The following is a 24019-nucleotide window of genomic DNA, read 5'->3' as shown; positions in this document are numbered from 1 at the left end:
CAGGAACTGCTTAATGCACACACAGAAGCTCAGCATGGAACCAATATCATGGTTTTGGTTTTGGGGAAAAAGGTACGAATGAGTGGAGGTGAGCAGTCATCCTGGCTTTAGGTAGTTTCACCAGAAGGGGTTGATGATGGACTCTGTGTGCCCTGCAGAAACATGGGTGGGTGGGTGGGTGGGGGGAGGGAAGAGGGCAAAGCATGGAAAGAGCAGAGGGTGCAAGATGAGAAAGGAGGTGGTAGAAGACAGAAAGACCACTGACCTGTCTGCAGTGGTGAAGTGATTGGCTCATAGACTCAGCTTAGTCCCAATAATGTAAAAGGCCTTGGTTTCTAAGGTGTCAAACTGAGCAAGATGTGAGTCAGGGGAGCCATCCCAGAGGGGAGAGCAGTACTCCATCAAACTGCGGATGAAGGCCTTGTCAGTAGATCGGTGTTAGGTGTGCCAAGGGTTATCTTAAATTTGAAGTGTTTTTCATCGAGTTCTGGTTTGGGTTTTTTTCCCATTCTCCATTACTATATTTTTCCTACCAAGTCCATGGAATCTGGTTCCATGCTGAACTTCTGTGGGTGCATTAATCACTTCCTGACTTGCAGTGCAGTTGATCGGAGAAACATTAGCGCTTCCATCAATTCACACCAATGGCTTTCTTGTTCGAAGTTGTTTATTCAGTGTTAGTAATTTAGTTCTGCTTGATCACTTACATGGTACTGTATTGACCTGCCTTTTCAATCACAAATGGAATGCTTTTGAAGACAAATGACAAATAATTCATACTTATTGGACTGCAAAGAGTATTCTTTGGGACTTCCCAACTCCTTTTCTGAAAAGTTGCTGCTATCAATTGTGCTGTGCCTGTGTGTGATGGTGAGCATTGTTACATAGAATGACATCAATTAACAAGAGATCAGGTCATTGCCTTTTTATTGTTGACTTAAACTTGTCACGAAGGAGTTCACAAGTGTTTTGCATTGTCCATTCTTTTATTTTTTCCAGATATCAAAGTGCAGAATCACATTCGTACTTCATAAATAATTGACAGTATCACTTTGCTCGCAGAATGTTGCGTTTTGAATTTTTTCGGCATGGAGACTCAAGGTGCCATGACATGTTTGTCCACTCTGATTATGCAATGCGATGGTGTATCCAAGTTGTATCACAGGCTGCAATTAACTTTTTAAAAAGCATCACTTTGTTCACTGAATTGGATTGACAACATGATACAAACTGTGACTCAAAATGCATTTTGGTCAAATGTCAATCGTCTTGGCACCCATCCCACAAAATATTTCAACAGTACCAAGGTGAATGTTCATATTTGAACTCGAATAACAACCAAACTTTTTGGTCAGTCAAACTGAGATCTTCCTCTTCTTTGGTTCATGACTTTGTGATCCCTGATTTTGATAAATGAAGACAGACATTATGACAGGGATGAAATGAAGCTTTATGGAAAGCACGGAGGAAAGTCGTGCTATAAGTTTGGAGGGATTGTCCATAGGACTGAACATTTGCATGATTGATGGATTTGGGAAAATTTTGTGAAGAAGAAGTTGAAGTGATTGAGACTAGGAGGAAAATAAATACCTCTGGAGTTCATGAGGCACAGATTCTGAAAATATAACGCTGAGAAAAGTCTACTTTTGGCTGGACAGAACAGAATAAAAGTCATAAGTAAATTCAGATGATGTAAACAGAATTGTAAGACATTGTTAATTATGCCGAGAAAGTTTGGTGACAATGTGTGAACAGTGAGAGAGGAGATACAAAATGAAAAGACAGACAGACAGCACAGTCTTTTTATTCATGTAGATTTTCTGAAATTGTATACATTTTGGCTACTTTAATTGTTTGTTTTTCAGGTTTGCATAATGTTATTTGAAATAGTATTGTTGTGTCAGACTGTCCGCTAACGCTCTGAGCCGGAGGTCAATGACCTTTGTGAATTACTGAAACTATGTTGAATTCACTATACTGTGTTCAGAATTGCGATTACCGTTTGTGACCCCTCAATGATCACCCAAATGCAAGCCAAAACCGGTGGTTGTTCACATGGGAATGTAAAAAGCGAGAAGACGTTCCATAGCAAATAATGCTTTATTATGAAAATTATACCAACACAGGGATGGATAAGACAATAAAACCTGGACAGATATGGTACACGAAGACAGATAAATAGGGAAGGTAAGACATGAAAACCCGATCTTATGCACACATGTATGGAAATAATCCGCTATGGCAACAATATACCGGACTCAAGCCATGAAGGGGAACACAGGCGAGGACTTAAGGCAGGCACAAGCTAGCTGTGACTGCATGATGATGTGGTACAGGCTGGCGTGGCACAGGGTGAAGTGGAGCTCAGGGAGCGATGGTAATGAGGAAACCAGGAGATGAGGGGATGGCAATGAGAGGCAATGTCTCCATGACTTTCCAAATGGTCCTTTCATTGGGAGTGACAAAACATGCAGAGACACAGACAGACAGACAGACAGACAGACACTTTCATCTCTTATAATAAAAATTAAAAACGCACAAATAAAGTATTAAAAAACGCTGAGAGGGTGATCAAACCAAAAACAGTTTTACATTATGGATTATGGATTGAATAATTACATGTGCACAAGTATATTTGGATTTAACTCGTCACCAATCAAATACTATTTCCCCATCAGCCACTATGCACAGTAAATTTGGCACCCATGTTTACTCAAATTCTGGCATCTTGCCCTCATGTTTATTAAAACTAAACTCCAGTTTTATCCCAGCAACCACAAGACTCTTAAAATGGAACAACAAATTACAATTTCTCTCAGGTAAACCTTTGGGTTTTGCTTTGCGAGTCTTGTAAATTACCATCTTTGCCTGAGCCAACAAAAAATTGGCCAATGGCACTTCCTTTCTTCAACCAGGCAAAGCTTTAACACCAAAAATGAAAACTCTGAAATGAACGCACACTAATTCCTAAATATCTCCTTCAACAACTTAAATAAGGAAGTTAAACTCCAACATTCAACAAACATTTAGAAAAGAGTTTTAGATGCACCACAAAAAGACATTCCTCAGGTATCGATTCAGAAAAAAAATATGTGGTCAGGTGATTTGTGGGGAAGATCCAATGAGCTGGTCTCCACCAGAGGTCCTTGGTTCGTTTGGAGATAAGTCTTTGTTAAAAACTATCCCAATAAGGTTGAGAAGAGGAATCATCTGGTAACGAGCAAGCTTACCACCTGACATTCATTTTAGGGATGACACACACTAAACTTGCACAAACTTCATACAAGTTATGCTGCATGGCTGGAGATATTGGGAATGAGGTCTTCCAAATGAGAGGAGTTAAGATTTTATTGAACAAGTAAATTATGCAATTATTGGGGGGTAAGCACAATATCCAGAAAAGGAAGGGGCGGATAACACCGGTATCAGGGACACTTGCTCCTCAAGTAGGTTCTTGCACAGAAAATTTTGAAAACACCACATAAAACAATTGACGCATGCCTAACTGACCTGATGTTTGTGGTTTCAGCCAGCGTTGCAGCACTCACCCAATTGCCTGCCCCATTCATCAAATCATTAGCTCTCTTAATGTTATTTCCCACAAAATGCTTGACAAAACTTCAATCCTTCGGAATACCATATTTTCAAATGGTGAATTGTAAAAGAGGGGTTTATGTAAGAACATTGCTTTTGAGTACGAAGTGTTCCAGCAGCTAACTGTAAAAGCTTGCCAGGCGTTCAGCATGCTTGAGTAAAAGGGTGGTAGTTGTGAGGTCCAGGTGTTGTAAATCCATCTGGAAAACCTGCAAGTCACTCCGGTCATCAGCTTGACTCACAAGAGAGTTGGTCAGATTCCTCCAAGTCAGACAGGAAGGTCCATATAGGAGGGGCTTAATCGCAGTTGTGCAAAAAGCCATAATCTTTCTGATCAAGTCAGCTAGGCCTTGCTCTCCTTTGTCCTCAGGAAGACAGCACTTCAGGATGAACCCAGTGCTTGCCACTCCAAAATATGAATCTTCTGCATGCTCTTCATCAAACTCTCTGGGGGATGTACAGCCTTTAAATGATGCCACAGCATAGATACCATAAGATTGTTAAGCACCAACACACCCCCTGTATGAATATGGAATGAGCAAGCCCTTCCACCTCACCTACTTTGTTCAAAGGAATCCACCATACCCACCTAGTTATTCTTTTTAACATTTTAGTTTCCAAGGAACACTCTCGGGTCTTTAATTCCTTCCAAGCTCCACATGAACTAATGTGAAAGGGAAGACTCGGATACATGGGCTTGGCCCATTCACAAGGCCTGACTTTTCCCTAATTGATGACAGCTGTTGTAGCTTAATTAAAAAGCTCCAAACCATCTTTAACCAACTCAGCCTCTTTGAAATCTTTAACCAAGACACAGATGTCATCGGCATTAGCCAATAATTTGACTGTGTATTCTGCCGACACTTTTCAGCCTACAAGTGTTTTCATATGAACTACCAATAAGGGCTCGATACACAAGGCATGTTGAATAAAGGGCAGCCCATTCTGAAATGCCTAAAATATGCAGTTCAATGGAAGTAGCCTGAAAAATGGGAATCAGGTTTGTGAAGGTTGCATCACGATACTGCACAGCACATTCAGCACTCTCCAAACAATAATTTTTGGCCAAGCACAACATTCCACTGGTTTCCCACCCACCAGATTCACCGGATTTAGCACCAAATGACTTTTTCTGTTCCATCCACTTAAACGCACCCAAAAAGGAAAGGGATTTCAGGATGTGCCAACCATCATTCAAAATGCGACCTGGGAACTGAAATCCATCTCAAAAGAAGAGTACCAGAGATGCCTCAAAAAATGGCAGCACCGCTGGAAACCAGGACCAGGAGGAGACTACTTTGAAGGGGATACATTTGATTGACTCATGTTGTCCTTTGGTGTTGTACGAATAAGTTTAGTCCCAGAACTTTTTGATCAGACTTCAAACATGTTCACTAATATACAGTGACCTGCCAAAGTATTTAACACCTCAAGTTTTCACATTTTGATGCCACCTGAGTTTATTCCATGATTCTTTCAAATCAACTTCATATATCGTCTTCACACACTACTCAAGGGTGATGTCACAAAGTGATAATATATCGTCACACATCAATCAAAAAAAATGCAGATTAAAATGTGAATAAATTAGATTGACAGAGAAAATCAGATGATTCTCAGTTGCATAAGTATTCAACCCCGTTGTCAAATTAACCCTAAATCACTTCAGGAGCAAATTATTTGTTTGAACGGTTACAAAACAAGTGGAATTCATGGTTTAACTTTAAAAAAATTTAAGCTCCCCCACTTATCTAAGGAGTTTTAAGGTGCAACTCACTTGGTCAACCAACAAGGCAAGCATGAAGAACAAGGAGCTTTCCAAAGAAGTCAGCCATAAAGTGGTGAAGAAGCACTGTTCAGGAGAGGGTTAAATAAAGATTTCAAAGCCACTCATTCAGGAAGGTCATTATCCTTTTGAGTACGGTGAAATCCATCAAGAAGTGGAAGACATCATACCACCCAGACTCCACCCGGATCAGGTCGCCCATCCAAACTCAGCAGCCGGGCATGTAGTAAACTGGTTCGAGGTGTCACTGTAAATCAAACAATGACTGAAAGATCTGCAAGGCTGTATATGTGAGATGGGCGGTGGGGGGGGGGGGGTGGTCAGTATTCATCAATAAACAACAACCCATTCCTTTGACAATGCTGTTCTCTATGGACAGGTGGCAAGAAAGGAGCCATTACTGAAAAAAGATGCAGAAGAAAGTTTGTATAGAGTTTGCGCAAAAGTATCTTGATGATACTGCAGGCATGTGTTGAAAAGTTTTGTGCTTAGATGAGACAAAAGTTTATCCTTTTGGCCTAAATTCAAAGTGTTATATCTGCCGCAAACCTAACACTGCATATTACACAGTCAGTACCATCCCTACTATCAAGCATGGTGGTGCAACATCATGTTATGGGGCTACTTTTCGTTCATCAGCAAGGACTGGCAAGCTTGTCAGGATAAAAGGAACACTGGATGGTGGGTGCAAAGTACAGGAGAATCCTTGATGAAACATTGCTTGAGTCAGCCATGAATCTGAAACTGTGTGGGAGATTCACATTTCAACAGAACAATGACCTGAAGCACAAAGCCATAGCCACACTGGAGTGGCTGAATATGAAAAATATATATGTTCTTGAATGGCCCAGTCAAAGTCCTGACTTGAACCCAATTGAACATTTATGTTGAGACTTGAAGATTGCAGTTCATCGACGATCCCCATCAAACTTGCAGAACTGGAACAATTTTCATGTGAAGAATGGGCAAAGATTTCACCATCTCACTGTGCAAAGCTGGTAGAGAACTACCAAAAATGACTTGTAGCAGTCATTGCTGCAAAAGGTGCTTCCACCAAGTACTGACCTGAGGGGGTGCATACTTTTACAACCTGTGAATTTTGATTTGTACATGTTTTTTGTAGGTATTCCTGACATGTAACCTCCTTAAAATATAAGAGTTTAACTTGATCTCTTCAGTTATGAATAAAAAAAGTTCATTTAGAAAAGTTGTTTCTGCATAATTTGTAATTCATATGAATGTGGCATTATTATTGGTCGTGGGTGAATACTTTGACAGGCCACTGTAAATCTTTAACTCACCAACATCAAGGATAAAGCAGTTAAATAGCCCTGCCAACTCTCAGTAAACACGAAAGAGGAGATTTGAAGAGCAGGATGCAAAAAGAAGGCAATTCCTGCGGTATTTGAGTCTTTATTGAGAAAGTAAAGTTACCCCTTTAACAGCTGCCTCCAATCGGCATGGGAATTCCTGGAACTGAGTTTCTATGAAGCAGAACAATCCCCAGCTTCATTCTCTTTTCCAAGGATTTAACCTGGAGTTTATGCCCCAAGGCTGCACCCCCATTCATATTTAAACTTCTAATTCGCACCTCAGCCAGATGGAGATATCAGAGAGGAATTAGGTCTTCAAATCCATCTTGGTTTTCTTAAAATCCTTCTCGGCTTTCTTATCCAATTCTTTAAATTGTATTTGTTTGTTTCTGGAAAAAAAACTGAGTTATCCAGACTCCAAATAATTTCCTTCAGTGGATTTATAAATGTAGGAAGGTCTGGAAAAAATCCTCAGTTCAACATTACATTTCCTAAAATAATCTTTAAAATAGGCCTTCATCTCATCATCCGAGGGGGTGACTTTCACCTTGTAAGTCTGAATGTGAAGGCATTTCCTCAACGGCATCCACTTCCATGTCCTCCGAAGCTGAAGCACCCTTTAGTCCCATAGTATCACAAGATACATCTAATACCTACTTCTAATAAATAGAACAGCCTGATGTTGACTTAGAGGCTAGGGCAGCTGACTTACGATCCTAGGGTCCTGAGTTTGAGCCCCATTGGCTGCTGAATTAACACCAGGTGGGGTTGACTCAGTCTGCCGTCCTTCCAAGGTCGGTGAAATGACTACCATTGTACTGGTAGAAGAGTACAGCATCAGCGGCACAGCTGTGTTTCCAAGAAATGATAGCTACCCGGCAGCCAAGCTGCCATACGCAAGAACAGAATATATAGAACCTCCTCACTATTTTCCCCACTAGGTCTACTACTCACCATTAAAGACAGGAAATTTGAAGGACCATGTTACCTGACACGGATTCCAGCAGCAGTGGTTCAATCACGCAGGGAGATTGAAGAACCACATGAGGATCTCCACTGCCTGACGCAGATGGATCATTAACCAAGGTTTCTACACCATATAGCTTGTCTGCAGCCTCACCATCATTCTTAAAAATGTCGCACTATTCCTCAAGACCTCTGCATCCAAATATGAACGAGCCATTAGTTCCAATATCTTGACCCTCCAGGCAACTCTCAATTAAATTTAAAGAAGCACTTCCATCAGTCAGTCGTTGGTCCATAGCACAGTTGTATCCATCCTCATTTTGAGGAGCCTGCAGAGCAGAAAATTGATTCCTTCTTCTGGGAATACTTTCATCCTGCTCAGTACTGCAGGCTTGCTTATAAGAGATTGGATATGTCTCTTGTTTTGAACTTCTGTTTCTTTTTCTTTCTTTTTTTTTTTAACCAGTGAAACAATTATTCCCACTTTCAGCCTGCTCTTTTGGCATAACATTATTCTCATTTATAGGATTTGGTGGAGGCAGCACTGGAGAGGTGAAAATCTGTTACATTTTCCCTAATTGGTGGAGCATCTGAAGCAGGCCTTCCAGACTTTCTTATTTTTGGGACAAAAATGCTTCACATGCCCAAAACTGCCATATGAAAAGCATTTAAGGGAATCTGTGGCGGCATACAATTGGTAATCGTACCCATCCAGAGTTCATTTTAATGTTAAGTTTAACTTTTCATTTCCGTCCTTCAGTACCATGTATGCACTCAAAGGACATCACAAGCTTCATTGTCCTGTTTAAATTCCCAATCATATCATCAACATTTGAGAAACAATTGTTCCATACTTTGCAAATGCATTGGTAATCAATTCACCCTTTTAAAAAAGGTGGGACGTTAGAAATAACTCTTACAAACAGGTGCGTCTAAGGGATACACCATAACTAATAACCTGAAATCTAGCGCCAAACCTTACTCAACTACAGGAGCAACCACAGCTACACTTGAAATGAAAACAATTACTCGTTCACTCATCCACAACGCAGCACGGACATTTTCAATCCCAGTCAAGTTCCCAATGCATAACACAACATTCTCAACGGTAATACCTTCCTGAGGAGTACAGACTATTCCATGCTACTCCAGACTATGAGTGAGATTCTCAAATGCAGCAAAACGATTTGTGTATGCTGCTGCCATTTTCTCAGCGAACACATGCACACATCCCTCACCCACCGGTTCTTGGCAGGAGAGGTCAAACAAAAAGAAAGAAAATAAATGAACAAAAGGAAAATCGCTATAAACTAAAAAGACAAAGCCTAATGCCAATAATACCTAATTTTAAAAAAAATTCAACAAAATGCAATTCCAACTCTCTTCAGGAGGAGGAGGAGGTGTCTTGGTGAGCCTCAAAAAAAAAAATAAAACCACCCGACACACCCTTCCATGAAACGATTTACACTTGTCTGTCTCTCCTTCCCTTCTTCATTTTTTTCTCAAGAAAGTGAATGATATATCTCAAAGATCAGAAAAGGAAAGGGTAGGAATACTGAGCACAGCAGGAACAGAGGAAAACTCGAGTACAGGCACTACGTGTTACCCAGCTGCCATGACAGCCAAGGACATGCCCAACGGAAGAGAGATGTCGATCTCTCAAAGGTCCAACTCCAACTGCCGTAAACATGTGCAGACATGGCCTTCATCACCTCCTGGGCCTCCCTCATGCATGGCGGATCCCTCTCATTGGCCAGCCACTGGTGTGGACAGCGACATATTTTGGTCTGTCCCGCCGTGCTGGGTGGCCTCTCAAAAGTGTTTTGCCCCTCTCCAGGGCTGCACAGTTCACAGTGCCGCCCTGGCTTGCAGTCTGCTGGCCAAACAGCCCGTGATGCTTCAATTAAAATGCACGAGCTATTTTGTGGTGATTTTGAGCCCAAGTCCTCATCTGGCCTCACCTGTATAGGAGGTTTAACACAACACAACCTTACCATATTTTGCTCTATTGCTTACAATCACTGTCCCCTCAATGCACACATAACATTTGACTTCCCCTTGACAGATCTCTCATACAGGAGTGTAAATCTAACCATCTCTAACACATGGTCCATGCCATTCCTAACAAAATCTATCAATGGACCACCCCCCTCCCCCACCCCCCATTCCAGCTTCCATGGAACAATATGCCAAAATAATTTATCTTTGTCAATTAAAGGCTTGTGTGAGCGTTAAGATACATCTGGTCTAATTGGTTCATCTTCTCTTGGAATCCATGCACAGTGGAGTGTGGGCAGTATTTGGATGGGAGACATTCTGTTTAACACGTGACGTTTCATTGTTGGACATGGCTGCTTCCATAAAAAACTTGCTGGGAAATTCACTAAGGTAGAATTTGTTCCTTTTCATTCGAGATTGTGAAGTGAAAAGTTTCCATGATATCGGATTTTTAGTTTTCTTTTAATTTTGTGAGTTTCTCACTTTAAACCAGTTTGAATTTGGCAATGTGCTTACACTGTCCACTTAATGTTCCAGCATGACATTTTATATTTTTAATACCACATTTAGGTTCTAGTTATTTCACTTTTAAAATGTTCTGAAAATAAATGCTTTTTCATGACATTCTACAGTGCACTGTGACACCAAAATTCTGAAAATATCAACTTGATTTGTCAATGCCACAAGAAATCAGATATATTGATTGATTTTCATGTACTCCTCCCCTTTCCCTTCCCACTTCTATTTTCCCTTTTCTCTTGTATTCTTCTTTGTTTCAATGATATGAGCAGTAACTTCTTTTTTTTGTCATATTCTGATTGTGAGATGGTTGGCTGCTGTTTTGCAGAACGACAGCCGCTACTTACGTTCATGATGCCAGCAGCCGTTCTCATGCCATCTTCACCATCCATTTCACACAGGTCGATTCACTATTTGTCAAAACGTCTATTTTATCTGGAGTAGTTTTTCATGGCTTCTGTTTCAACGACTTGTCAAGGAATTCGGTTCTAGACCACTATTGGTTTTGAGCACATCATAATGTGACTTTTCAGGAAATACTTTATCTCAATTCAACTTGTCAATAAAATGGCCGTTTTTCAATTTGGATGTTTTTGAAACAGATTGCAGAGGGGTGTGTGTGTGTGTGTGTGTGTGTGTGTGTGTGTGTGTGTGTGTGTGTGTGTGTGTGTGTGTGTGTGTGTGTGTGTGTGTGTGTGTGTGTGTGTGTACGTGTACATGTACGTGTGTGTGTGTGTGTGTGTACGTGTACGTGTGTGTGTGTGTGTGTACACAGTATTGTGCAAAAGTTTTGATTTTTTTGACTTTTATGGTGCTATTCCCCATTAATCATTTGTGGAAAGTTGGAAGTGTGCAATGTAGGTAGATAGCAATGCCAATAATTCAAATTTCCATGAAAGGCAATTGAATATCACAGTTACCTTCAAGTGTATAAAAAAATTGGGAAATTGAAAAAGTTTTATTACCTCCACCGCCGATGGTGAAAGCTTATGTTTTCACCCCTTTTTGTCTGTTTGTTTGTGTACATATCTCAAAAAGTTGTGGACAGATCTGGATGAAATTTTGTGGATAGGTTTGGTGTGTGACAGGACAAACTGATTAGATTTTGTTGAAGATCTGGATCCGACTACTATAATTTTTTAAGTGATTCTTCACCATTCAGAGATGGGGGGCTAAGATTATGTCATGATATCTCAAAAAGTTGTGGACGGATTCAGACGAAACTTGGTGGACAGATTGGGTGTGTGGCAAGGACAAATTGATTCGATTTTGGAGAAGATCTGAATCCCGATCTGGATACGAGTATTATTTAATTTTCAAAGTGATTCTTCATCATTGAGATATAGGGCCAAAAACAATACAGTACTGTATAGCATGATATTTCAAAAGTGTATTGGGCCCGATATGTTCTCGTGGATCAGGCATTATGTGGCGGAGGTATGTGCTCCACCGAGTACCCTTTTTGTTTTTATTCTGCATTAATATTATCCTGTTACGCTGACAGGATGGCCAAGAGGTATGCACACTCACCTCGAAGCTGTCCAGCCTGGGTTTGAATCTCGACCCAGCTATAAACTGCCGCCTCACTGTTTCACGGGCAGAGCGATTCATCAATGTGTGTGCTGTCCCTCAGATAGACATTAAATGGGAATCCCGTCTGCTGTCATTAGTTGGTGGACGTTAAAGATCCCACAGTGTCATTCACGAAGAGTAGGTGAGCTATCGCCAGCACCCTGAACAAATTACAGATTCCTGCCCTGAACTCCAGGTGGCATTGCATCAGCGACACAGCAATGGCTCTCAGCCAATGACCTTACATTTTTCATGAAATTCATTGCTATTCTCTCATTTGCTTGAATTGACCATGGGTTGCTCAGTGATTTAGAAAAATAATAATAATAATTGTATCTAATTTTATTTGCACAATTTTTTTATGGAAATATATACATCAAATGATAAAACATGAAAACATGACTAGGGCAGTCACATGACCTGCACTATATCATGCTTCTCATTCAAGTGTCTCTTTTGGCAAATACAGGAAAGAAAGATCATGGGTCAGAATTGTGGATGACAAGAGATGGAGGTGCACTGCTTGGTTGAAGTCCTAGAGGAAAGAGTGAGACAGAACAGCTTCTGCAAGTTACTTGGGTCCATAGATGAGCGAAGCGAAGAATAAAGGAGTCAGCCTGGATTTTGGAAGTTTAACCAGGAGTAGGTTACTGTAAGAATGCCTGCACCTTGGAGTTTCTGGGGAGGGTTGTTGGAGAATTGATGGTGGGAAAACAGTGAGACCACTCACCTGCTTGTGATGTGGTAGTTACAGACCTTGTGCTTTGGCCTCATCACAAGAGATTCCAATAATTCTGAGTGTTCGATTCCACAGAATCCAGGAAAGACGCATGTGATGCCAGGGTGTGAGCTCATAGCAGAGAGCAGAACTCCACTGAGCTACAGACAAAGGCCTTGTAGACTGAGTCGCTTTGAAAGTCTTGGATAAATGGAGGATGCCCAATCTGGGGCTGACTTTAGAGGCCAGTTTTTCTGTGTGGATGGCCCAGGAAAGATTATGGCTGAATGGTGAGGCCTGGAAGTTCAAGAAACTGAATCTCTTCCAGTAGATTACCAAGCAAATATATATGGGTGGGTTTGTTTGACGATCATTCTAAAGCTAAAAGGCGAGACTGAAAGCTTCTCTCGGATTGAACGACGTACGTATTCCACGCATCAAACCAGAATCTAATCATTTCAAGATCGGCAGAGAAAGATAGAGAGAGATGCAGCTGCTGTTTGTCTAGCAGAGTGGTTGAGGTACTGTACGACACAATGCTAAACATGACATTTTTCCAGAGCATTAAAGTGGTCTTTAATATATAGATTAGCCGAAAAGCCCATCAAAAATAATGGGTTGGAATTCTTTTATTCAAACTATTCAAGGAGACAGGAAGATATGATGTTTCGTAGCAAGAAAAAAACGTTATTTTACTACACTACGTGTACAATTGTTACCCTCTTTTCTATCTTCTGGGATGTTTTGTTTCGACATTGCAGCCTCATGAGCATGCCAAAGTCTGAAGCCTCAACCTCGTGTCAGGTGTGCTTATATCTTCTTTATTTAGTAGATATCCTACAGATGTAAATGAACACTTGTTTTACTCTGCGCGCGTTACACATCATGTGCAGCAAATTTCACCGCCCTGCGCCTTGTGTTTATTTTTATTTTTTAAAACGTTTCTGTACACTGCCGTTGATGCTCGGTTGCTAAGTCGTCTACATTTCCAATGGAAGAGACGTAATTACTGTTTTATGAAAAATGTTTTTCGAGTTTTTTTTTCGCCTGAAAAATAGACCGTCGTGAACACACAGTCATGTTCAAAGATTGGCCTTTAAAACCCTACTCACATTGTCCTTATGAAGGGGGACAGACAAATACACAAATGCAGTAGGTATATGAAGAACAAGACTGCTACTAAATCATTGCCTTAGGGAACTTCAGCCTTCACAGGGAGAGGTGAGAAAAGGGTTCCATTGTTGGCGAAATGTTGACTTCGTGAGTGGAGGCAGTTAGAAATCCAGGAATTAAGGTGGCTGGCCTTTTATGCCACAGACTGAGAGCTTGGCAAGCAAAGCAGGATACCAGACTGCTGTCTGATGCCTGAAATATCTGATGTCTCTATCCTCTTGTTTGAAATTGAGGCTCTCCAACCATGACTGAGAGAGGGACAGAAACATGTCCAAAATGGATTGACTGGTATGGAATCCAAAACTGATGGTCAGAGATCAGACTGTTTCAAAACAGGGAAGATTTGATATCAGAAGCAATGATGGATCCAATGACTTGGCTTTTATTGGGAAGCAAGCTCATTGGCCTATAGTTGGTCGAGTCTGTTTGTGAGTCAATTTTTCATTTTTGGAAGGAATATTAAGAAAGCTGTCCCATTTGCTAGCATTCAATTGCAGTTGTTAAAAATCCCATGATACCTTTCAAAAAGATCAAGGTATTCTGTATACCCTGGGCAAATTCCAAATTGCTGCTTTTTGCTACACCAACGGTTGAACAATGTAGCTGCCCTCATGAGGTGTTCGGCACATAAGGCATGTGACCAGGGACAGAAAGTTGCTATGCTACCCGATTAATTGGTCGCTAGATATGGCCGGCCCCGTGAGGGGTCAGGAAGGAATAGAGAAAAAGTGTGTTATCGTGGGCTGATAATGACCAAATTTGGAGTTCCTGCCTCTTATTTGGGGTACTGTCGGACCCTGTCAGACTATTCGTGGGGGATATGCTCCTTGGAAATGCTGGGACTAGTGAATCCGTGAATAGCGGGGCATTGTTTCAATGGAAAAAAGGGGGATAGGTTCCCACCAGTTTGTGATTCATGAGAGAAAATCACAAATCCCGCAAATATGTCCATGAAAAACCATGAATACGCATGCAAAAAACAAACAAACCGTGAAAAGGCAAAAAAAAACCCCTGTGAATATGCCCAGGAAAAATTGTGAAACCACGAAAACGTGAAGCACAGGGCCACGAATGTCTAAGCAGATCATATTTTATATACCGCTAATACGGAGGGTCCGCAAACAGAGAATCCACAAATAGCAGGGTCTGACAGTACTGTGTCAGCAGGATAGTTATTAGTTTAGCAACTTAGCATAACAATTGTGCATTTTGTGAGGAAAGCACCAAATTTGGCACACTAGTAGCCTAACATATTATGAACGGATTTGGATATTGGCCCATCTCAAATTCAGCCGCTGATGGCTGTGGCAGCCATTTTTCAAAATGGCCACCAGTGGTTACTATAATTTCACTCTAACATTGGTTGGAACATTTATTAAAAGCTGAATTAAGAAAAACATAACCTGTAGCCACCTCAAGTTTAAAAATAGCCGCCATTTTGCAAGATGGCTGTTAATTATTTGTTGTACCGGACGACTATCTCACTCATAGAAATTGGTTGTTGAGAATGGTGGCAAACGAATCAAGGGCTGCGTCTGATTGATATGAATACCAACATCGCTTATGTAAAGTCAGTGGTTGTTGAGCATGGTGGCAAACGAATCATGGGCTGCGTCTCATTCATATGAATACCGACATCTCACTCATAGAAATTGATCGAGAGATGTCTGATTTAAATGTTCTGAATCAGTGACAATCTGCTCTGTTAATATTCTCTCAATTTTGTGAGCACTCTCCCTCACACACACAAAGCTGTGCATTCCAGTGCAGCCTTTTTGCACTTGCAACGCTTTAGACAGCTCTTCTTGCACTTGCACAATACTAGCTCATAGCAGGTGTGGGCTGCTTTGGGTAGCTTTGTCCAGTGTGGCTCGTACACCCCCTCGTCATTCTTGACCCAGCCCCAGCTGGATGGAGGAGGCAGCTCTGGCGTTGGTAGCAGTGTTTGACCCCACACATGGCCTCCTTGGTAGGCCACCCTCTTCACATGCTCCTTCAGAGCTGCCTTGGTTGGCGGGATCAGCTGCACGTTGTTCTTGGCTACCGCAGGCTTCAGCATCTGGACAATGACTGCCCCATCAAGAACTAAGCTGGTGGTATCAGGAGCCTCTGATTGGGAATTGGAGAACTCTTCAAAGCATTTGAGGAGATCACTCTTCGTACCGAGACGGAGACTTTCTCCATCGGAGAGAGCTGGAGCACACACTTGATTCACATGACGAAAGAACTCTTCAAGGTTTCCATTCCTCGTCTGGCAACCGATGTAGAGCCGTGAGAAAAGTGCCACGTCGTTCCTGAGAGAGGCCAGCTGCTGTTTCCCTTTTAATATGTGTCATAACAGTAACCACTGGTGGCCATTTTGAAAAATGGCTGCCACAGCCATCAGCGGCTGAATTTGAGATGGCTCAATATCCAAATCTGTTCATAATATGATAGGCTACTATTGTGCCAAATTTGGTGCTTTCCTCACAAAATGCACAATTGTTATGCTATATTTAGTTAAGTTGCCCCACTATATGTCCATAGAAGTGATACAAATAGCATTTTGTGCTGCATGTGCAAGAACTAATTACTTACTTAAACTTTGAGTTATTTTAACTGCACTTTTTCTTTTCTTTTTCTGTTTTCTCACACAGGCAAACCTTCAAGAAAACCTACCATGTGAAGTCATCAGTAAGTTAAACTTGGTGGACTTGGCAGGCAGGTGAGCAATCATTATAATGAGTTTTATTGTCATTTATATTATTTCATATTAATTCATTCTACCATTGTTTTACTCTTTTATATTTATTTGTACAATGATATTGGGCTCATAAAAGAGCTTGTACATTTTATCACATGCAGGTCACGGATGCTGGGAGACTTCGGTGTAATTTTTTTTAACATAAATTGCAATACCATGAACAGACAATGGGCCAATCAACATGGTGTATGGGAATGTAACTTGAGATACCAATATTTTGAGCTACATGCTCTGATGTAAACACCAAATAGGTCAACCATATACTGCAACTATCGGGGATGCTTCTTCGCAGTTGTTGTACCCCCCTATCGCAAGTCAGGGCCAAATCTTCCCCATTATTCCCTGCTGCCTGGATTCGTCAGAGCAGCGAGGTCATGGTCAGAATGCCATTCGGTCCCCATGGACCAGCCCTTTCCCTCTTGTCTCTGTCTCTTCTTTCTTCCTCTCTCTCTCTCTCTCTCTCTCTCTCTCTCTCTCTCTCTCTCTCTCTCTCTCTCTCTCTCTCTCTCTCTCTCTCTCTCTCTCTCTCTCTCTCTCTCTCTCTCTCTCTCTCTCTCTCTCTCTCTCTCTCTCTCTCTCTCTCTCTCTCTCTCTCTCTCTCTCTCTCTCTCTCTCTCTCTCTCTCTCTCTCTCTCTCTCTCTCTCTCTCTCACACACACACACACACACACACACACACACACACACACACACACACACACACACACACACACACACACACACACACACACACACACACTCTAACTCTAACTCTAACTCTAACTCTAACTCTAACTCTAACTCTAACTCTAACTCTAACTCTGTCATGGCCCTGACCTCGTGAAGGCAGGGGTACACCATCCTCGGTTTGAGGGATCTCTGGGTCGCTCCTGGGAGATTGACTGGCTGTCTCTGTGCCATAGACTTGTTTGAGAGAACTTTCCGTGGCAAAATAATAACACCACCAACAACCCATATTCTTCCTTTATTTATTCCATCTGTGCTCACAACACTTTTTAACAACAAACTAGGCCCAAACGGTATCCTGGGCAGTAAACCCCCACCCATCCATGACACAGACCAACGACTCTCCAGGTCAAATCGTGTTCATCTTGCATGCCTCCACCGTGGACACCACCCACAGCTCTTACACGACAAGCACAGACTCGACGACACCACTGTTGACATGTGCAACCTCTGCAACCTCTGCCAGACCGCCCCACATTCAACAAAACACATTATGGAAGACTGCGTGGTCCTGGCTCCACTTAGACATGAGCACACCATCGGCCTGGTTGAGCAGAACTAATCAGGGCAACACAACACCCTTTTTAGTGTTTGTTACCCCCTCTCCCCCCCCCCACCCCCCAACCCCTATCTCCCTTCTTGCCCCTGCCCATAACCTTTCCCCTGCAGACATGTTCACACAAAACCTTTTTATTTTTTGGGGCATTTATCATCTCGAAACTACAAATGTATGCTCATGAATTCCGTAGACATGATGTACACATGCAGGAAAGTTGATCACAAACTTGCTATTGGTTAACTGAGATAGAGGTAACTTTTCTCTCTACCTGTATGTCCTGGTGAAATGTGCTTTACTGTCTTCACCCTTTTCACTCTACCAGTGAAAGAGCAGACCCAAACTTCTGCAGGACCCGCATTATGGAAGGCGCGAACATAAATCGCTCCCTTGTTACCCTTGGAAACGTCATTTCAGCACTCGGTACTGCTTGCACAATCACAAGATGTTGTTCAAAAATGGCTGTAATAGTGTGGTTTATTGATTTAATTTTTTTGTCTAAAAATTTTTTTTTTGGTATTTGAGAAAAGTGTGCATCCATGGTTATGTCTGTGTGTGTTTTAAATAAATTATAGGATTATGATTTGCACACTAACCATATCCCGTGAATACATTATTGGAGCCCACAATAACTGAGACACGAATGTCTATTTCAACAAGAAAACGGCCTTTTATAAGTCCGTAGTTATGCGAGTTTCACAATTCCAAGTTTGAAGATGTCTCGTTTTTCCTTTTCAACTATTGCTGTTACTGCCCAGAAGCCTTGATAGTTGCTGGCAACTCTCATATTTAAACATTGTTGCCTGCTTGGTACCACAGCTGAAAACTCGATGCTCAGCACTTCCTGTGTTGGGTCACAGCATGTGAACTTATGGCGAGACAACATTTCAGATACCATTTCCCAAGCCCCTCCTGCAACTTCTGGATATTCACTTTCTTCCATCTCTGGGAGAAGATCGAGCCACCCTTGCTACGTGCCTTATCGAGATTCTGTGCTCACACGGTTGCTTAAGGACAGCCTTGGTGGAAATGCAAAGACCATCGTATTGGCGAGTGAGCTAATTGCACCATCACTTCTTTTCATTTGAATATGCAGTCAGAATGCTAAGTTTAAGTGCATAAATATGTCGTTGATAATTTAAGCACAGACATAGTGGGTTGTGTGAGCCCTGTGTCATAAGAGGCGACCAGGGTTGCATCAGGAAGGGCATCCGGCGTAAAACATGTGCCAAATCACTATGCGGATCATACGGATGATCCGCTGTGGCGACCCCTAAAGGGAGCAGCCGAAAGAAGAAGAAGAAGAAGAAGAAGAAGAAGAAGAAGAAGAAGAAGAAGAAGAAGAAGATAGTGGGTTGCGTGAGCAGCAAAGGCAAATATAAATTTGAAGAAAATGGTTGATTTATCCACTGTGAAAGATGAAAAGGTACTGACAATTTTGGATTCTATCCCTCGTCAAAGCAAAAGAGAGAGACTAAGAAACAGAAAGTGGTTGATATACGATAGGTGAGGTCCACTAATGACCACACCCTTGACATGATACGGATGAGCAAAATCTAGTGGTCCAAGGTGTGAGCATCATGAGTGACGTATTGGTTGAAAGGCGAATACGAGGAAGAAGGAACTGGATTGAAAAGGCAAAGAATAAAAGCTGCGTGAAGGGAGGAGGGCTGATTGTTGGTTGGTAGGATGTTTGCAGAAGGAATTTTTTTCATTCAAACCATTTGGTAGTGATGGTCAAAATTTATCAATGAAATGCTGTTCTTTGAGTTTCTGGGAGATTCTTAAATCATACGTCTTATGGTGCTCACACCTTAGATCAATAGGTGTTGACCATCTGTATCACATCAAGTGTGAGGTCATTGGTGATGTCATATACCCGATATCAACCACTTCCAATTTCCCTGTCTGCGTCTCTTTTGCTTTGACAGATAAATCAACCATTTTCTTGTTTTTAAGCGAAAGTGTAGTTTTGTTTTTTCTTCCGTACAAACATCGACTGCTTTTATCTGAGCTATTCTTCACCGAAATGCTGCCTTTATTCCTGTCCCATAATTTATTTGCATGTGCAGCGATCTCTCCTTCAAGTTCATCCTTCAGTGAGACAATGAGTACGTTGCGGTACGCAGCACGGGCAAAGAGCATTGTGAACAGGCCACGTGTGAATGAGGTACAGGAACGTCCTATAATCTCAAAAACATGAGCCATCTTTGTATTATTTTATTTATTTGGTGCTTCACTCTCTATATATATATTTTCTAATTTCTTACTTTTCAAATTGCAAAGCTTGTATTTGGCTTTAACAAAGCCTGGATTGAAAGACTGCATTTTAAAATGACGATTGCTTAACTGGTGTAGATACAGTCCAAGTAAATTATGTAGAATATGTGAATTTGGATTACTATTACTCTTAAATTTTGTGACAGAAAACTTTATTACTGGTTTCTTAACATTTACTCCACTCCTAAGTGTTTTCATTGCATATTTTTCTAACTTCACTGCAAGTATATTGTACCTCTGAAATGTCCCGTATAAGCACTTGTTCTCAGTCTTAAAAAAGAGAAGGTTTTTACAATGATGGAAAGCTCACGGAGGACATTAATTTTTTTTGGATGTAGTATTGAGGCTCATGGAGGAGATAAAACACAAAAGAGATTAGGATGTAACAGAATGTAAAGAACAGTTGAAAGAGAAGGGGAGGCACACCAACAGCAGGGTTTGAAGTACCAAATAGAGAGAAACTTGTAAAAATAGGAGATGTGGGGAAGAATGAGCGCAATGAGAGGACACAGGGAGATTCATACAGCTGCAAACTGGAAGTCACAGAAGTGGAAGACAAAACTGGAAACCTGGAAAGAGAGGTGTATTTTAAGAGTGTTAATGAGGGTAAGTTCATGGTTGTGGATGGGAGAGGATCTGAGATGGTGGTGAACTGCTGTTTAGAAGCATTGGATGAAAGGATGAGATTGAAGAGACTGAGGAAGTTGATTCCACAGGAGGGAAAAAGAGGAACGAATAAGTGGAGGTGAGCAGTGAATCTGGATGTTGGGAATTTCATCAGAAGAGGGTTATTGGCAGACCACATGCACCTTGCAGAAACTGGGGGTGTGTGGGGATGGGGTAGCGGGGAGCATAGAAAGCGAAGAGGCTGTAGGACCAGAAAGGAATCAGTAGAGGAGGCAGTAGAACGAGCTGTCTGCAATGGGAAAGTGATAGGCCCAGAGACTCAACTTCATCCCCAGAGATTCCAATGAATTTGAAGGCCTTGTTTTCCATGGCGTCAAGCTGAGCAAGGTGTGAGGCAGGTGGGCCAGCCCAAAGGGGAGAGTAGTTCTCCATCAAGATGCCAAAGAAGGCCGTGGGGGTATATCAAAGCTGCAATGTGCCAAGGAAAGACTGCACGATGGAGGATGTCATGTCGGCGACTGGCTTTGGAGGCCAACTTGGAAGTGTGGTTTGCCCAGGAAAGATCATGGTTGAGAGTGAGGCCCATAAGTTTGAGTGACTGTTATAAAGAGAATTGTTAAGAAAGTGCATGGGAGGGGTTGCCAGACTGTTTTTTTGGAGAGAAAAAGAAGGATGTGGTGTCAACTGTGATTATGGATTCCATGACTTTGCTGATGATTGGAAGTAAGCTGATAGGTCTGTTGTTTAAGGTGATATCTTTTTGAACCATGTTTGTATAATGCACTTATGTTAGCTGTTTTCCATGCAGATGGAGAATGATCGAGGTCCTCAGCCAATCGATAGGGTGAACAGAGTAGAAAGAGGATGTGCAATAGCAGCAGAGCTGGTTTTTGGGACGCTTGTCCTGATGCTATCCAGTCCAGTTGCAGAATCAGAGTGGAGGGTTGCCAGAAACTTCTCCACTTTCTCAGGTGCAAAAGAAATTCCAGGAGCAGTTGGGTATGACTGGGAAGGATGAGTACAGAGTGCGAGGAGTTGGGGACAAAATATCTAGAATCGAACAGAGAATTGAATTGAGGGATTTGGCCTTCTCACGAGCTGAGTCAGCTGTGATGCCATTTGAAGTGAGGGAAGAAATGGAGGGGCAGCATACACCAGTGACAAACTTAACTAGGTGTCACTGTGATTTTGTGGAGGGACCCCAATTGGAAAGTTCATTCTTGAGGTTGGACAGATGTTGTTTTCTGCCTCTTCTGAGAGTAGATGCACTTTTTCTGGCCTTTGTGGAGTGATCTCAGGTTGCCTTCAGTCATATTTGCCCTCCAGGAAGAGAAGGAAAGTTGTTCAAGTCAATTTCCTCACTGCAGGATTCAGTGTACCATGGGCTGGAGGAAGAGTATGATAACTGAAAACGAGGTGGGATTAATCTGTGCACAAGTGAGAGCAGGTGTCTGTGGAATAATTTCTGGGTTGAGTTCATATCAAAAACGGCAGTTATAGTAGACCTGTCATGAAGTGATATGGTGGCTTTCATTCCATGCCGGATAGCCTGAATGAACTGCCAGACTCGCTGGCACTGTGAGGCAGCTCTTTGAGAATAGCCGGAGATATGTGAACTCTCACAAGCATGTATGATTGGACAAACTAATTTGAACAGAGGAAGAACAGGAGACATGAGCAGGAAAGTTGCTCATTTCTGATATATGTTGATTAAGCAGGACAAGGACATTACATTTACATATAATACCAACATATTCATAAACGATGACCAAATTAGTCTAGCTTATTCATTTGAAAATGCATCATGCGCTATGTACTAATATTTTAATGCCAAAGAGGCCAACCCATTTGACTTCTTCTTTCATGTGCAGCACAAAGCTGCAGGGTAGCATCATTGGCTGAGGGCGTGGCTGTGCCGCTGATGCCATGCCGTCTCCTACTCAGGGCAGGAATTTCTAATTTGGCCATTATGCCGGCGATAGCTCGCCTACTCTCCGGGAAGGGGACCATGGGATCTTTAACCTTCAACAAATGAATGCCAGCAGATGCACCACCCAGTTTATCGTCCATCTGAGGAATGTCACATACATTGATGAATTGCCCTGCCTGTGACACTGGGATGACAGTTTATAGCTGGGTCAGGATTCATACCCAGGCGAGATGGCTTAGAGGTGAGTGTGCATACTTCTAGGCCTTCCTGTCAGCCCAGCCAATTGACAAAGCCACAGCTTTCTTCAAAAGTTATCAAGTACCTTGGCTGTTGAGTGCAGTATTGCAATAGCATTGGTTGTTGTCGGTCAGATTCTGTTTTTTGAGTCTGTGCAGGTCCTCAATTTGAAGGTCCATGTAAGTTGGTCAACATTAAAGCAAATGGATCAAACACAATCCTACACTATAAAGCAAGGTACATGTGCCATAATACAGGGAAAGACAGCATGCTTCCTTTACTTTTCCTCTATTTTCTCCCAACCTCATTTACCTTTTCTCCCCACTCCTTCCACATTCCACTACTTTTGTTTCTTATATAATCCTCCCTTTTCTTCCTTTTTGTGGGATATCATGGTTTGGAGGTGGGGTTATACGTAATAAATGGCCAATAATGCAGTTGCAATCCTGTGTTTGAACATACAATCTCAAGTTTATAATCATTCACAAAAGATTGTTTTGCATCATTTGGATTTTTGAGTTTGATAAACATAACCAAGAGAGGGAGGGCCCAACTCCTAGTGACATTCCCTTCTCTTTTGGACAGTAATTGCATTGCTGTAAAATAAATTTGTGCTCTTGCAACTGATGAGACTTAATTTTTCAGTCAATTCTCATTGATATGTGGAGTTCAGGATACTGTAGGGTAAGGCTGTTTTATTCCTGGAAGGCAAACTTTGATAGTATGAGAATAGAGTTTGTTGCGATAAATTTGGTAAAGTTAATGAATCAGCAGTCTGCATCAAATAAATGGGCAACATTCAAGGTGAAATTGTGGAAGGTGCAGAGTAGGTATATTCCATTGAGGTGTCGCGGTAGAAGCAGAAAGAGACCAGGGTGGATGAATACAGAGATAATCAAAAGGCATTCATCAAGTCCGAAATAACAGGACTAGAGTCCGACTCCCATCTGAATAGGAGCAACAGTGGTTCGTTAAGAAAACCTGGCAAGCCAAAAGAGAATATGAAAAGTATATAGTCAAAAATATTAAACATACAGTGCCTTCAGAAATAATTCACACCCCTTGCTTTTGTCACATTTTGTTGTATTACAGCCTGAATTGAAAATGGATTAAATTTAAATCTTTTTGTCACTAATCTAAACAAAATACCCCATAATGACAGTGAAAATATGTTTTTAGAAATTTTTACAAATGAAAGAAATATGAAAAGCTGAAATGTTTTGCATCAATAAGTATTCAACCCCCTGAGTCAATACTTTGTAGAAGCACCTTTGGCAGCGA

At 41.6% G+C, this 24019-nt stretch overlaps 1 protein-coding gene across 6 annotated transcripts in view; it reads left to right on the top strand.

Moving 5' to 3' along the window:
• LOC147020267 (uncharacterized) overlaps nucleotides 1-24019 on the top strand; it is a 162424-nt gene that overhangs the window by 72368 nt on the left and 66037 nt on the right. For all 6 annotated transcript variants that reach the window (XM_085895514.1, XM_085895513.1, XM_085895512.1 and 3 more), the window contains exons 9-13: nucleotides 10505-10577; nucleotides 16276-16343; nucleotides 17990-18087; nucleotides 18484-18717; nucleotides 19737-19834. In XM_085895514.1, coding sequence (XP_085751640.1) covers nucleotides 10505-10577; nucleotides 16276-16343; nucleotides 17990-18087; nucleotides 18484-18717; nucleotides 19737-19834 — 571 coding nt within the window. The remainder of the gene's footprint in view (nucleotides 1-10504; nucleotides 10578-16275; nucleotides 16344-17989; nucleotides 18088-18483; nucleotides 18718-19736; nucleotides 19835-24019) is intronic.

This window comes from Eptatretus burgeri, chromosome 9, assembly GCF_056783735.1.
Source record: "Eptatretus burgeri isolate ZD-2024b chromosome 9, Ebu_testis_v1, whole genome shotgun sequence".
Lineage (NCBI taxonomy): Eukaryota > Metazoa > Chordata > Myxini > Myxiniformes > Myxinidae > Eptatretus > Eptatretus burgeri.
This window is presented reverse-complemented; position numbering and strand designations above follow the sequence as displayed.